This window comes from Xiphophorus couchianus, chromosome 13 (genome assembly GCF_001444195.1).
Source record: "Xiphophorus couchianus chromosome 13, X_couchianus-1.0, whole genome shotgun sequence".
NCBI lineage: Eukaryota > Metazoa > Chordata > Actinopteri > Cyprinodontiformes > Poeciliidae > Xiphophorus > Xiphophorus couchianus.
In genome coordinates this window covers 6,045,536-6,058,035 of record NC_040240.1, presented here as the reverse complement: position 1 = coordinate 6,058,035, position 12,500 = coordinate 6,045,536, and the positions used below count along the sequence as shown (strand labels likewise).

The window sequence follows — 12,500 nt, the reverse complement described above, 5'->3', positions numbered from 1 at the left end:
TCTGCAGGATGTTGTTTCTTCCTGCCTGCACAAACATGCCGGCACACATGCTGCGCACCTTCCCACAAACCTCCGCAGCTAGACGAGTTGGCGATTTGTTTCCAATGAACAAAAAAAGCACACCTGGACCGGATGGCACTTGAGCCTGGTGCAACAAATTCTGACACCCGGTAGTCCTCCTCATTGCAATTCAGAAGCACGTAAAGTCAAGTTGAGTTTATTTGCATGGCACATTTCAGCAACAAGGTGGCTCAAAGTGCTTCACATCCTAAAAACATCATACAGCCACACATTAAGAAGCAAGCAATCCACATTACATTACTAGCTAGTACACATCAAAAATGTTGATTAATGCTCCACTTACTTCTAATCAACGACAGCTATGATGAGGTAGGGTTTTAGCTGAGTTTTTTGGCTGTTTTTTTGTTCTTGTTGTTGTTTTTTCAGTTTCCTGGAAGTTTGTTCCCGATGAGAGGAGCGTAAAAACTGAACCCTACTTCTCTGTGTTTGGTGTAACAAGTGTAAAAATGGGTCTTTCTCATTAAATCCTTACAAAATACATTATGTTTGTGGTATACTTGCAGTCCCTCCAGGAAGCTGCAATCGCATCATGACATTTCACGTCTTTTTTGGCCTTCTTGGGGTTCCATACTTGCGCAGGAAAGTGAGATTAGAGTGTCTCTCAGAATTTAGCGATCAAAGTGCAAGATAGACGTGATCAAACAAATTATTGCTTGTTTGCAAAGACACATATTCATTTTCACTGCAAAGATACAAAGTCTTACCAAGTCATTTTGGTTTAGTTTGTAGGGTAAATATCTTAGTACACTGGACAGAAGAGAAGACTAACTTACAAGTAACTTTTAAGCAAGATATAGTAGCTTGTTTTAAGTCAATAATTCCTTAATACTGTTGAAAAAGTTCTTGACATTTCTCCCATATTATAAGTGAAATATTCTGCCAACAGAGAAAGTACTTTTTCCATCAGTATTAAGGAATTATTTATTTAAAACAAGCTCCTTTATCTTGCTGAAAAGTTACTTGTAAGTCTGTTTTTTCTTATTCACTTGAGATACTAAAACTAGAAACTAGACCAAAATTGCTTGGAAAGAGTTAGTGTGTTTTTGCAGTGCACATCAATTTCGATGCGCACTTACATTGATGCCACAAAGTAAACGTCACCGAAATGAGCAAAACTGAAGAACCTCAAGTTCAAACTGACCTTCTCCGTTGCTTCGTAGTCCATCTTGAAGGCCCAGAGCTGGAGTCTGGCGGAGAGCTCGCTGATGGAGGACAGCGTGAGGAGGAACTGCTCCGCTGAGCCCAGCGGGACATCCGGATTGGCCAGCTGGGCTTCCTGGATCTTCTGCTTCTCCTCCTCAGTCGGGATCATCGTCAGGAGTTTCTGTGGGACGGGACAGCGATACATTAGTGGAACGCGTGCATCTTCTTTTTTTTGGAAAATCAGCCAAGGCTCTCACCTCTATGCCTTCCTTGTTGAGCGCGTACTCGTCAAAGTTCAAGATGGCCGTCTTGATGGTGCGCGGCGGAGGCAGGACCGTCAGGCCGATGTTGATGGCGTTGCTCCTCTTCGAATCCAAGACGATGATCTCCTGGCGCTTGCCGTCCGCCGCCGTTTTCTTAGACAAAGGGAAGATGGAGAAAAGGGTCAGGCTCCCCATCTGTTCCCGTTTCCTCTTTCACTGTGGTCCACTTTACAGGCCCGTAAGGATTCGACAACTTTTCACTCGACTGCAGCTGTGGGGGCTATATGGATACTGGAAGCAGGAAATACCACGCGCGTTTAGGTTTACGAGAGTGTTTCCATCAATTTATAGGCACCGTTTCACGCCGCTGCATGACCATATATGACCTTTACCAGAGCTGGAGGTGATTTGAAGCTCTTAAAAGGATGAAGTCATACAATATTACCTTATGAAAGTGTAACAGAGTAGCTGCCAAGACCTCATAGCCTCTACGGCAGAGACACCAGTTCACTTACACTTGCAGCTCTACTTTACAGTGTTTTATGGTACAGTAATTAACATGTTGGTAGGAAATCTACTTACACTCATCACGAGCATGAGTGCTTTTAACTACAGTATATCTTTAATGCATTCTTTTTTCAGGGTGGTATCATGATGCAACAAACTTCAGATAACGATAAAAACAAGAACTTGGATCTAAAGTCCGCTTTTATTTCGGATTTTCTCTCATCCACATGAAGTGAAAATGCGTAAAATACATAGAAGCTCAATGTGATTACATGTAAAAAAAAAACAAAAAAAACCTACACGTTAACTTGTTAATCACATGGTGATTAACAAGTTCCTGGTGTAACTCTGGATGGATGTTTGACCACTCTTCCAACTGAAACTGGTCAAATTTGTTCATATATATATATATACTGGTGAATTTTCCTCAGCAGATCCAGCTTTCTAGGAACAACCATGAAAGATAAATCAATATTGAGTCCTGTTTCACCAATATCACTTAAGGGAAAAACAATCCCTCATCCATCACTATGCCTTCGCACTGGTATGTTGTTCTTTGGGGTGAAAACCTGACCTCAACCGATGCAATTTTGTCTTTGTGGAAAAGCTGTTCTGTTTTATTTTCCAGAAGGTTTTTAACTTGTCCATGTGAAACGGGCTGCTGCTCGTTTCATTTGACCTTGAAGCCACATCAATCTTGGTCATCAGGCTCTTGGCGCATGTGTGTGAAACATCATTGTGGACAGAGGCAACGGTGGCCCAAGAGTTTCCTCTCCGCTTCACAGCGACTTAAATCTTCTCGAGGTGCTCCTGCACCTCCTGAGCAGCTTCACTGCATCAGAGGTGAAAGTCAGGCTAAACCAGAGGTCAGCAATTTGACATTCTAAAGAGCCAATTCAAAGAAACGTCTGGAGCTGTAAACTCTAAGTGACCCCTGGAAAAAGAAAGTGGCTCAAGTTTTATGAACACCAACTGCTTCAATTATTTACGTTTTACTGTTTAATTAAAGAGCTAAATGGTTTATCCAATTCTAGGTTCTGGAACAAAAAGCATTTTAAAACTTTTATGAGAAGACCATAAAACCATTTTCTTAAACCAAAAAAACTCCAACTTTATGGGAAAAAAAGACAGAACAAAAGAAGGTACCGAAAATATATGCTTGTATATTTAGTGTTACTTGTATAATAAAAGAAAAACACACAAAAAATGATAGAAGTAGCTTTTTTATGTTTATATTACAAACCATTTCTTGTTTTGGCAGAAAACTAATTTAATTCAAATGAACTAATTTAATTTAAATTAAGTCTACCATTCCCAGCCAGAATTATATCAGGACTTTGTGTAGGCTTTAAACATGTACACAAATTAGTGGGGATGCACATACTTCATATATCTATATAATTTAAACCTTGTTCAGATTAGAGAAAATCTACAAAAATCTAAATAATTTTGCACATAATTGTTGTTTGTTGGATCTTTTTAATTCCTCAAAAAAAAACAAAAAACAAACAAAAAAAACAGTTTAAATGCAGCATTAAAAGCCTCAAATTAAAATGGCAGTCATGATTATGAAGATGAGTGTACAGTATGTAAACTTATGACCTGCAACGTGCTCAATGAGTGAAAATACTTTTATTTTAGGGATTAGTAACATTTCTTTGATAATTTACCTGTTATCCTTTTACACACACTGTGTTGGAGTGCAAGTGAAGTGAAGTGAACAAAGTCGTCCAGTAGAAGTGCTAACCGCCGCTAACCGCCGCTAACCGCCGTCACGCCTCCTGTCACAGCTGAACCATGCAGAGCCACCGATGATCGGGCTTCGGCTTCGCAGAAATTGCCGGTTCTGAAGCGAAGGGTCACGCGTTCAAAGAGTGAGAGTCCCAGCCTCTGCTCTCTACCTTTGAACCCCACGCGGCTCTTATTTAAAGGCTTTATGAAAATTACAAAGGGATCAAACCTCCCCTGTTTGTTCGGGATCAAAAACTCACAACCTCATTTAACCCTAGAAGGTGAAGCATTCGAGAAATCGGAGGGAGAACTTAGAAAATACCCTTGCTAGAATCTGGATAAAAACAAATATCTAAATAATAAACTCAAAATACATTTTAAAAAATCGGGAAATTTAAAAACAAAAATATCATGAATGGACAATTGAACATCATTCTTCTTAAAAAGTGATAGCTAAAGTTGGGTTGGTGCTGTGATGTGGTTCTTTCAACATAAAGTGGAGGTGGCATCTCAAAAATGTAGTTTGGATTTTAACGATGGCTTTCAAAAGCTATTCTGCATTTCTTCTATTTTTCTCTGCTTCACCATCACTGAATTACTCTAAGGAGAAAGTAACAGGATTCTGCAGACTTGGTTGACAACATACTATGGGAATGGTCTGACCAAGCTCAAACCATAAACATCAAGGACCAATAGCATCAGCGTACATGGTGCTTCCTCTGGTCTCTACTTTTAAACAGGAAGTAAGACTTTAGCTAACAGCACAAAGCTTGACAGGGAGGGAAGGGACACTCAAAATCTTGAATATCCCTAACTCAGTGGTTCCCAAAGATTTTCTGGGCTCCCCTTTGGATTACAATAAAATCCCCCCCCAAAAAGAAAAAGAAATCAACTGGGCACACACATCGTTCAACCAGACATAAACCTATACACATATTTTGTTTTCAAACTCCATTGAAGTTTATTTCACACTTCAGGGTGCAACAAAACACACTACAAACCATCTTTATAGTTTTTTTTTTCTTTCATTCATCCATACCGCTTTCCGCACCCCCCATGCAATGGCAATAAGCCCCCTGTAGGGGGCGCGCCCCACACTTTGGGAACCACTGCCCTAACTCAAGATTTGGTCTCTTTACCTTTGTCACTGGTATTTCCTTCGATTTGGTCTCAAACAGGTGTTCCAGTTTGGCTGTATCCAACTTTACAGGTTCCACTTTGGACCAGAAGGAGTCTCCACTCCATTTGTGGTCCTGGTACTGACAGTCTGTTGGACGCACCTAAGGACAAATAGTCAACAGATTGACTCAGATTGTTTTAAAAAAGAAAGCAGAGCTGGAACATAGAGAAAGAGTCATTGCCTGAGGATTAAGTGGCTGAACAGACAAAATCACTTTGACAATATGGCGACTAGTCTGGATCCAAAAGGTTGTGCTGACAAAATTCCTAAATGTGGAAGTTGTTATTGAGCAAAGAAGTTTGAGTATCAGTGAGGAGTAATGAAATGATGGCAGACGAAGGACAAAAGATGGAAGAGTTGTTTCTTTTACGTATATAGAGTCGTGTTTGCTGTTCACTTCGGTCTTTATATTTTAGGTTTTTGTGGCAATAGTGGCCTTTATTTCCAGAATTCAGACAGGAAATCGACAGAGACAGACATGAAGGAAAGGTCCTAAGCTCAAACCATAAACATCAAGGACCAATAGCATCAGCGTACATGGTGCTGCCGCAGGCCTCCACTTTTAAACAGGGAGTAAGACTTTACTTTAGCTAACAGCAGGAAGCTTGAGAAATAAAAGTAAATGTCTAGAGAGTATCTATGGCATACTCGTAAATACGACTACACCGTTTCTAGAGCTAACCATCCAAAAGTTGGAAGATCATTTTCTCTTTGTTTCACATTATCAATCACATGCCGTTTCACGACGATTTGGCTCCTATGAGTTCAGGGCAGGAAGGCCAACATAACAAAAGCATGTATTGTAGAATGCCTTTAATACAAACTCCAAAAGGGAAAATCATAAGTGGCTAAAATCGGTATCAGCAGGTTAGAACTGTTCCCAACTCACCTCGCTCCAGAAGAGCCTAATAGTCTTCTTCTTCTTGTTGAAGAGAGGCAGCTCGGAGGGAGGGGGCGCCATGGCTGGACCGCTAAAGGACGGAGGCGGCGGAGGCCTCAAGACGCCGATCAAGGGAGGCGGTGGAGGGCAGCAACCTAGAATGGGGGGCGGCGGAGGAAGCCGCGGGATGAACGGCGGAGGAGGCGGCGGAGGCGGGAGGTCGCCGCACCCTCCCATCAGAACGGCGTCCAGAATGTCCTTGTCATCGTCGTCCGTCAGGTCGGTGAAGCTGATGTCCCTGATGCGCAGTTCTCCGGGGCTGGCAAGGAGCTGGTCCCAGATGGTGTCCGACTCCTTTTTGGGAGGGGGCGGAGGCGGAGGAGGCGGCTCGTTGGCCGGGGCGTCCAGGTGGGGGTGGGACGAGCCAAGGTCTTTGACCAGGTCACCGAAGCGCTCAGCGATCGGACGGATACCCCGTCGTTGCTCCGACTTGTCCTCCTTGTTGCTGCTCTCCAGGCTCGTCTCCTGATGGGTCTCCCTGTCCTCTTCCTCCCCCTCCCCCTTCTCCTTCACCTTCTCCGCGTTCTCCTCTTCCTCCTCCTTGGCGCTGGGCTTTGAGCTCTGGGAGTACAGCATGTCCAGCATGAAGAGTTTGCTATCGAGGAGTTTGTTGCAATTTTCGTTCACTTCTGCCTCCTTAAAGCCTGGGGGTTAAAAAAAAAAGTAAAGAGGTAATCCCAAAGTTATTTTGAAATTCCCGAAAATTAAAGCCACAAAAAGGAGAATTTTGATGATTTTCCTTTAGAGGCTACCCACCATTCTCCGTGCTAACCCTCTCCTCTCTCTCCAAGGTGCTGCTGGCGGAGGAGATGCTGGAGGCGGAGCAGTTGTCCTTCTCGTTCACCTCCTCATTTTGTCGCTCCTTGTCACTAAGGATGCCGCTGTCCTCCTCCGCCTCCTCCTCTCTCTGCTTCTCCACTTCCTGCTCAGGCTCCTTCACGTCCTCCTCCTTGTCCGTCGCCACTTCCTCCTGCACCTCTTCGTCCTCCACTTCCTTCTGCTCTTCCACTTCCTCTGCTTCGGCTCCTGCCTGTTTCTCTTCCACTTCTACGCTGGCACTGGAGTCGTCGGCTTCTTCTGTCACAAGAGAGCGCAGCTTTTTAGTCACACTAGAATTTGGTTCACCTTGAATAAGAGTTTGAAAGACCAGAGTTATTTGTAGCGAAGTGCTATTTATATCTGGCAAAACATTGGCCTGGATGGAATTGAACCATTTTCCGGCAAGAGAAATAAAAACACGCAGCCGTGCCGTAATGTAAACAATACGGGCGGTGCACAAAGCCGGGCTGTTGGAGGAGCTCGATATGAGCAGGAAATGAGGAATTAAATTCCTGTTTACATCGAATCTCGCCCGTGTACACGGTACACACACGTAATTCGGCAGCACAGTCCGCGCAGTGATGCAGGCAGGGTCTAGAAAAACACGCCGCAGACGCTTGCCTCTGTGCGCTAAAGTGCTGAGGCCCATGGCTTCGCTTGTGCTCCAAAACAAGGCTGTTTTTTTTTTTTTTCTTGCATGACATGTTTGGGGATCACTCTGTCAAAAGCTTCTTTCAAAAAGCAATTTGACCCTTGAACTCATATCCTCCCTGTCACTGTGAACCTCCTGCATCCCCTCCTTTCCCTTACTGCGTCCACAATCTGCCTTCTTTTTTCTCTTCCACTGCACATAGTTGTATGCTAATTGAAACGGCAAAGTGAAGCAGTTTTCGTTTTACTGCTAAGGGGCAAAACAGATGCTTGGGAGTTGAACAGATGACCTTCTGGTTTTCATTCAGACTCAAGGACCTGCTAACACACACAAAGAAATACAACGCCACGTCAAAACAAGCCAAAATTCGCTAGTTTTAGATGCTAATCAGCCAACATTAAGGATGATGTTCGGGGATCTACTGGGGTGTCACTTAATGACATGTTAACTCCCTATATCCTACACACACTACAACTCAATATGTCACCCTGTGACGACAAATATATACATTGTGTGCTACCTTCTATAGCCTGTCAAAGCTAGCTTAAAGTTGGCTAGTTTTAGTCTAATATGCCGTTAGATGCTATCGATCTTTTTTTTTTTTTACATGTGGGGCCCAAAGATATAATAAATGACCGAAAAGGGTTAGCTCCAAATAGGATTGTGTAACGGCTACCTCACCCTAGCATGCTAACTGCTTATTTAGCTTGAATGGAAGGCAACAATGAGTAAAACGTGTAACACGCTATGGATGTTTAACGTTTTTTTTATGACCCATCTGAGACCCTGACAACTGACTCTGCCTGTGGAGGAAGCCCAACGTTGTTAACCCCTCTGGGAGCTATTTAGTCAACCCAAGTGGGTCCACTTTGAGACAAGACTTGAGAAAAGTCCACATGGGTCACACATCTACGTTAGCTAGATATTTTCCCCCCAATCTTATCTAGCATTTATGAACTTGCTCACCACAGATAAACTCAGCTTTACAGAAGGTTGTCATGCCTACTGTCAAGAAAATCCGAGCTCATCCCACTTCCCCATGCTGGAGATTTTAGTTTAACAGTAATAATAAATAAAGTTATCTTTAAAATGAATCACTCAAGTGACATCAAGGCCCAACAGTAGACTTAAGTGTCAATAAAATAAATCTGGTTGTGTGTGTTGTTTTTGTCTCATGCAAACTTTGCTTTAATTCTACTTTTTTCTATCTAATCATAAGAAATCATAGTCAGTCAGAGAGAGTCATTAAACAGGAAAAGCAGGTTTCCTGGAAAAAGAGGAAGTTTCCAGCCTGCAGATTTATAAAAATAGCTGAGACTATTCCTTAGTTTAAAGGTAAAGTTTTAAAGAATGAAATCTAAACATTATTAGTAATTGGATAAGATTCAAAGTAAAATACTTATATGAATATTGGTTTACTTGTAATAATACTTACACTTATATTTGTGGGAACACTTACAAGAAAAACAAGTAACTGTAACTTTAGTAGTAAATAATCAGAATCATGTATTATTCTTGGTTTCTTTTCAGAAAAACATCTGTAATAACTGACATTAAGATCATAATAAGAGTAACTAATAAGTTATGGTTATAAAATCACAAATGAATGATAGATCAGAGAAGCTGAAGAAAATAAATGTGATATAAGTTATGGTTATAAAATTATAAATGAATGCTAAATCAGAGAAGCTAAAGAAAATAAATGTGATATAAATGTGATTTTGACATTGAACTTGAAATGGTGTAAAAGGTTGTAAAACTGCAATTAAACATCACTGATATGTTGGAGGTAGATGGTAGGTGAAAGGTGACAGGAAGGGAAAAAGGGGAACTAACAGGAGAGCAGAGATGATCAGCACCTTATATGGAAACAGGAGGTTGAGCAGCCCTGAGACATTGGCACAGACATCATGACATGATGTCTCTTAAGACAGTGACGGATATGAGATCATCTGTCTAAGCAGACAGATAAACCCTATATAAGGTGGGTGCAAAAGAGGAACCGTTCGTTGGATCCTCCGGGCAGCTTCGAGCCAAGATCGAGATGGACAAAGAACTCTGCAGCTGAAGAAGAGCCGGGGCCACGGAGCCGGAGACTGTCCTGCTCATGGAGACCAACCCGTCTGGCCCACAATCTGTGGCTTCGAATCGCACTTCTCTCATCGGCTGGGTTCTGACCCCAAAGACAAAGATGAAGACAAAGACAAGGAAGAAGAACTGGTGCCTTTTTTCCTGCCAGCACCAAGTCCTGTGTGACCTCACCATCCATGCGGAGAAGAAGTTCATCGGACCTACAGAGATCCCTGCCTTCGTCGATCAACTTCCTCCTCCTGCTGCCGCACCTTCTTCGTCGTCGTGCCAGGTCTGGGGTTCGAGGCGCCAAACTCCGTCCGTCTCGCTCTAAGGTTCCTTTTTTAGTTCTCAGTATCAGCAGTAGGGAAAGATAGACTAGATGATTGATTTTACTTATTTGATTATTTCTGCTACTGAATTAAGCTGTACTGACCCTTGCAAAAATGCCTTACTAATAAAATATTTAGCATAAAGAAAATCTAAAGATGTTGTGGACATTCAGTTAATGAGTCACCTTAAAGTTCTTTGATGGTTGTAAAATAGCTGTGATGTTTGATTCTGGAGAGGAAAAAGTGGAAAATGTTTTTAGGTTGCTGGTAGCCCATATGTAAAACCTCATCCTTGGGACTCGCCCGAGTTACTAAAACCTACCTGGTTCAATAACAAATGCAAGTTGCAAAATAGAGAACGAGCGACCGTTAACAGGTGTGCTCTGTGAAACTAGTTGGCTGTAGGCTGCTCAGTCTGGCTAATTCACAGGGGGAAGAAGGGTGGGACACCTGGATGTAGGCTGTCAGATAACCAGGCGAATCGTTTCTCGAAACCAGCTTAAACAGAGTTTACTTCAGTTCTGGACAGGGTAAATCCCAGCAGATTTAGGAAACTCAACGGACCCGTTAGACGGAGAGCTGGTAGCACATCTCCCCTCTCAGAAGAGGAAGTACGAGAGTGAGAGAGTAGAGACAGAAAGGAGGGGGGGGGTGTTGCGCAACAACACTACAAAAATGTGTCATTTAAGTCTTTCAACCATTTATCCCCCACAAGAAAGGATTGATTCAAATCGGCATAATACAACTGAACTGTTTTATCAGCAACATAAAAGCCATAATTTCAGAATCCTTTTTTTTTTCATGAAAAGCAAGTATACCTAGCTGAGACTAGCTTGTTTGTAAGGCTAGCAGGTTTAATAGACATGCCAGCTTTAGTAGTAAATTAACCTAATACATTTATTAGGTTAATTTACGACTAAATTAACCTAATAAATTTAGGTTAATTCTGTGTCACTGTCACAGAAGCACAGTGACATTTGCTTCTGTAATGTCACTATGCATTTTTTTCTTGAGCAGAAATATTTTCAAAACCACCAAATTTGTCTTTTTTTTTATACAGTAGTTGTCCAAGAAATGTTTGGTTTCTTTACAGCAACAACGAGTGGTGACTTGTTGAAAGAATGGTAAGTACATAGATTTAATAAAAAAAAACAAAAAACAGTCAACCTTTGTGCTTGTAGCTAGCCTACGTCCTATTGAGCCCAAGATTGGACATTTTAGCAAAGCCTGTGTCACCAGGTGATTCTGTTAAAACACGACTCCTCCTACCAGCCTCAGAGGGGGTGCAGGCCGTGCCCGGTGTCTCGGGCTCAAGATCAGCTTCTCCTTCCTCCTGGGAGGCAAAGGATGATGGCGTGCTGCTGCGCGATGACGAGGGCCAGGCCTCCGAGGGTTCAAAGGGCAGGCTGAGGTCAGGCCGAGTCCTCGACACCCGGACGCGGTCCCTCTCGTACTCCTCCGCCGCCAGACGTTCTACGTTTTTATACCTGAAAGAGAGCCAAAGATGAGTCGCTGATGTTGGCTAAAGCGAAACCACTTGTTGAAAAACCTCAACCAACGACGGTATATCGATTATAAACGATGCAACGGAGAGTCAATGGATCTCACGTCTCCTCTACTGCTGTCAATGCCACTTGAACACGACGTTACAAGTAACTCCTCTGCCTCCCCATGTTCAGGTTCATCTGCTAATCTTTCAGCATCACTTCTGCCAGCCGTAAAGGTTTGGAAGAAAGGGAAAGAGTAGAGAAAAAAAAAAAAGAAAGGCCAGACCTGTTGCAGATCCCTTCCTTACGTTCTTTTCCATGTGTTTGCCCTTCTCCTTCTTCACTTCCACCCTTTCTCCGACCACTAAATTTTCCCGCTCAACCTGCTGGCCCTCATGGAAATTTAGGGCACCGAGTCAACCCTCTCTCGCTCTCTCTCTGTCTCTCTCTTTCAGTGTCTTTCTTCTTTCTCTAACCCCTCCTCTTTCCCACCGCACTGTGAATGTGTGCAGCTTCTGTTAGGGCTTCATTAGCATCAGGACACTTCAGATGTCTGAAGAAACCAGACACGAACGCTCTGGTGTGTGTTGGGTCCCCTATCTGCATGTGATTAGGCGTGAACCGAAGTTTAGTGTGAGCCAAGTGTGTATAGTTGGCTTCAACGTACTGTATGTGTATACACACGCAAACACCCCTGCAAGCGCATGAATGAATGGGAGTTTGCAAAACACACCTCTCCCGCTTTGAGAGCTGATTGTGAGTTAATCCCTCTTTGAAAACAGAGCATTGTACGTTTCTGCAGAACTGTTCTTGACCAATTAAAGCATACACTGTTGTATAATCTGCCCATGTTTACTAAAGATGCACCAAAACGACCACAGAAGCAAGCAAAATCACCATCACAAATGAGACAACTTATCTATAATTTACTTAAAGCTACAGTCCAGCATACATTTTTCTTTTAGATTTTCCACATAAACCCTTGGTTTAATCTTTTTTTTTCCCCACATAAACCTTCAAACATCTAACAGCTGAAAGCGAAGAGCACGGCAAACTTTTTTCAGACCGATTGGTAAGACAGCTACAAGCAGAGTCTCACTTAAGAGATGAAAAAAGCTAGTTAATAATCTGCGAACCTTTCTTTTCACATAAATGTATGTGAAATACATAATCTATGCTAATCTGGCAGAGTTGTTCAGTTGAGAAAGCAGCTAGCATGCTTTGAGACTGGACGGTCGGCCAGAACCTAGTGGAGAAAATGTTAGATGGTAGAATTGGTGGAAGACGAACGGTTA

The 12,500-nt window shown here is 42.6% G+C and overlaps 1 protein-coding gene across 5 annotated transcripts in view; it reads right to left on the bottom strand.

The window, feature by feature from the left end:
- fhod3a (formin homology 2 domain containing 3a) overlaps positions 1 to 12,500 on the bottom strand; it is a 79,396-nt gene that overhangs the window by 8,760 nt on the left and 58,136 nt on the right. For 4 of the 5 annotated variants that reach the window (XM_028036014.1, XM_028036016.1, XM_028036017.1 and 1 more), the window contains 6 exons: positions 10,988 to 11,205; positions 6,602 to 6,922; positions 5,795 to 6,489; positions 4,865 to 5,005; positions 1,482 to 1,640; positions 1,223 to 1,405 (listed from right to left, as the gene is read on the bottom strand). In XM_028036014.1, the coding sequence (XP_027891815.1) occupies positions 1,223 to 1,405; positions 1,482 to 1,640; positions 4,865 to 5,005; positions 5,795 to 6,489; positions 6,602 to 6,922; positions 10,988 to 11,205 (1,717 nt within the window). The remainder of the gene's footprint in view (positions 1 to 1,222; positions 1,406 to 1,481; positions 1,641 to 4,864; positions 5,006 to 5,794; positions 6,490 to 6,601; positions 6,923 to 10,987; positions 11,206 to 12,500) is intronic. The other variant, XM_028036015.1, reaches the window with a different exon arrangement.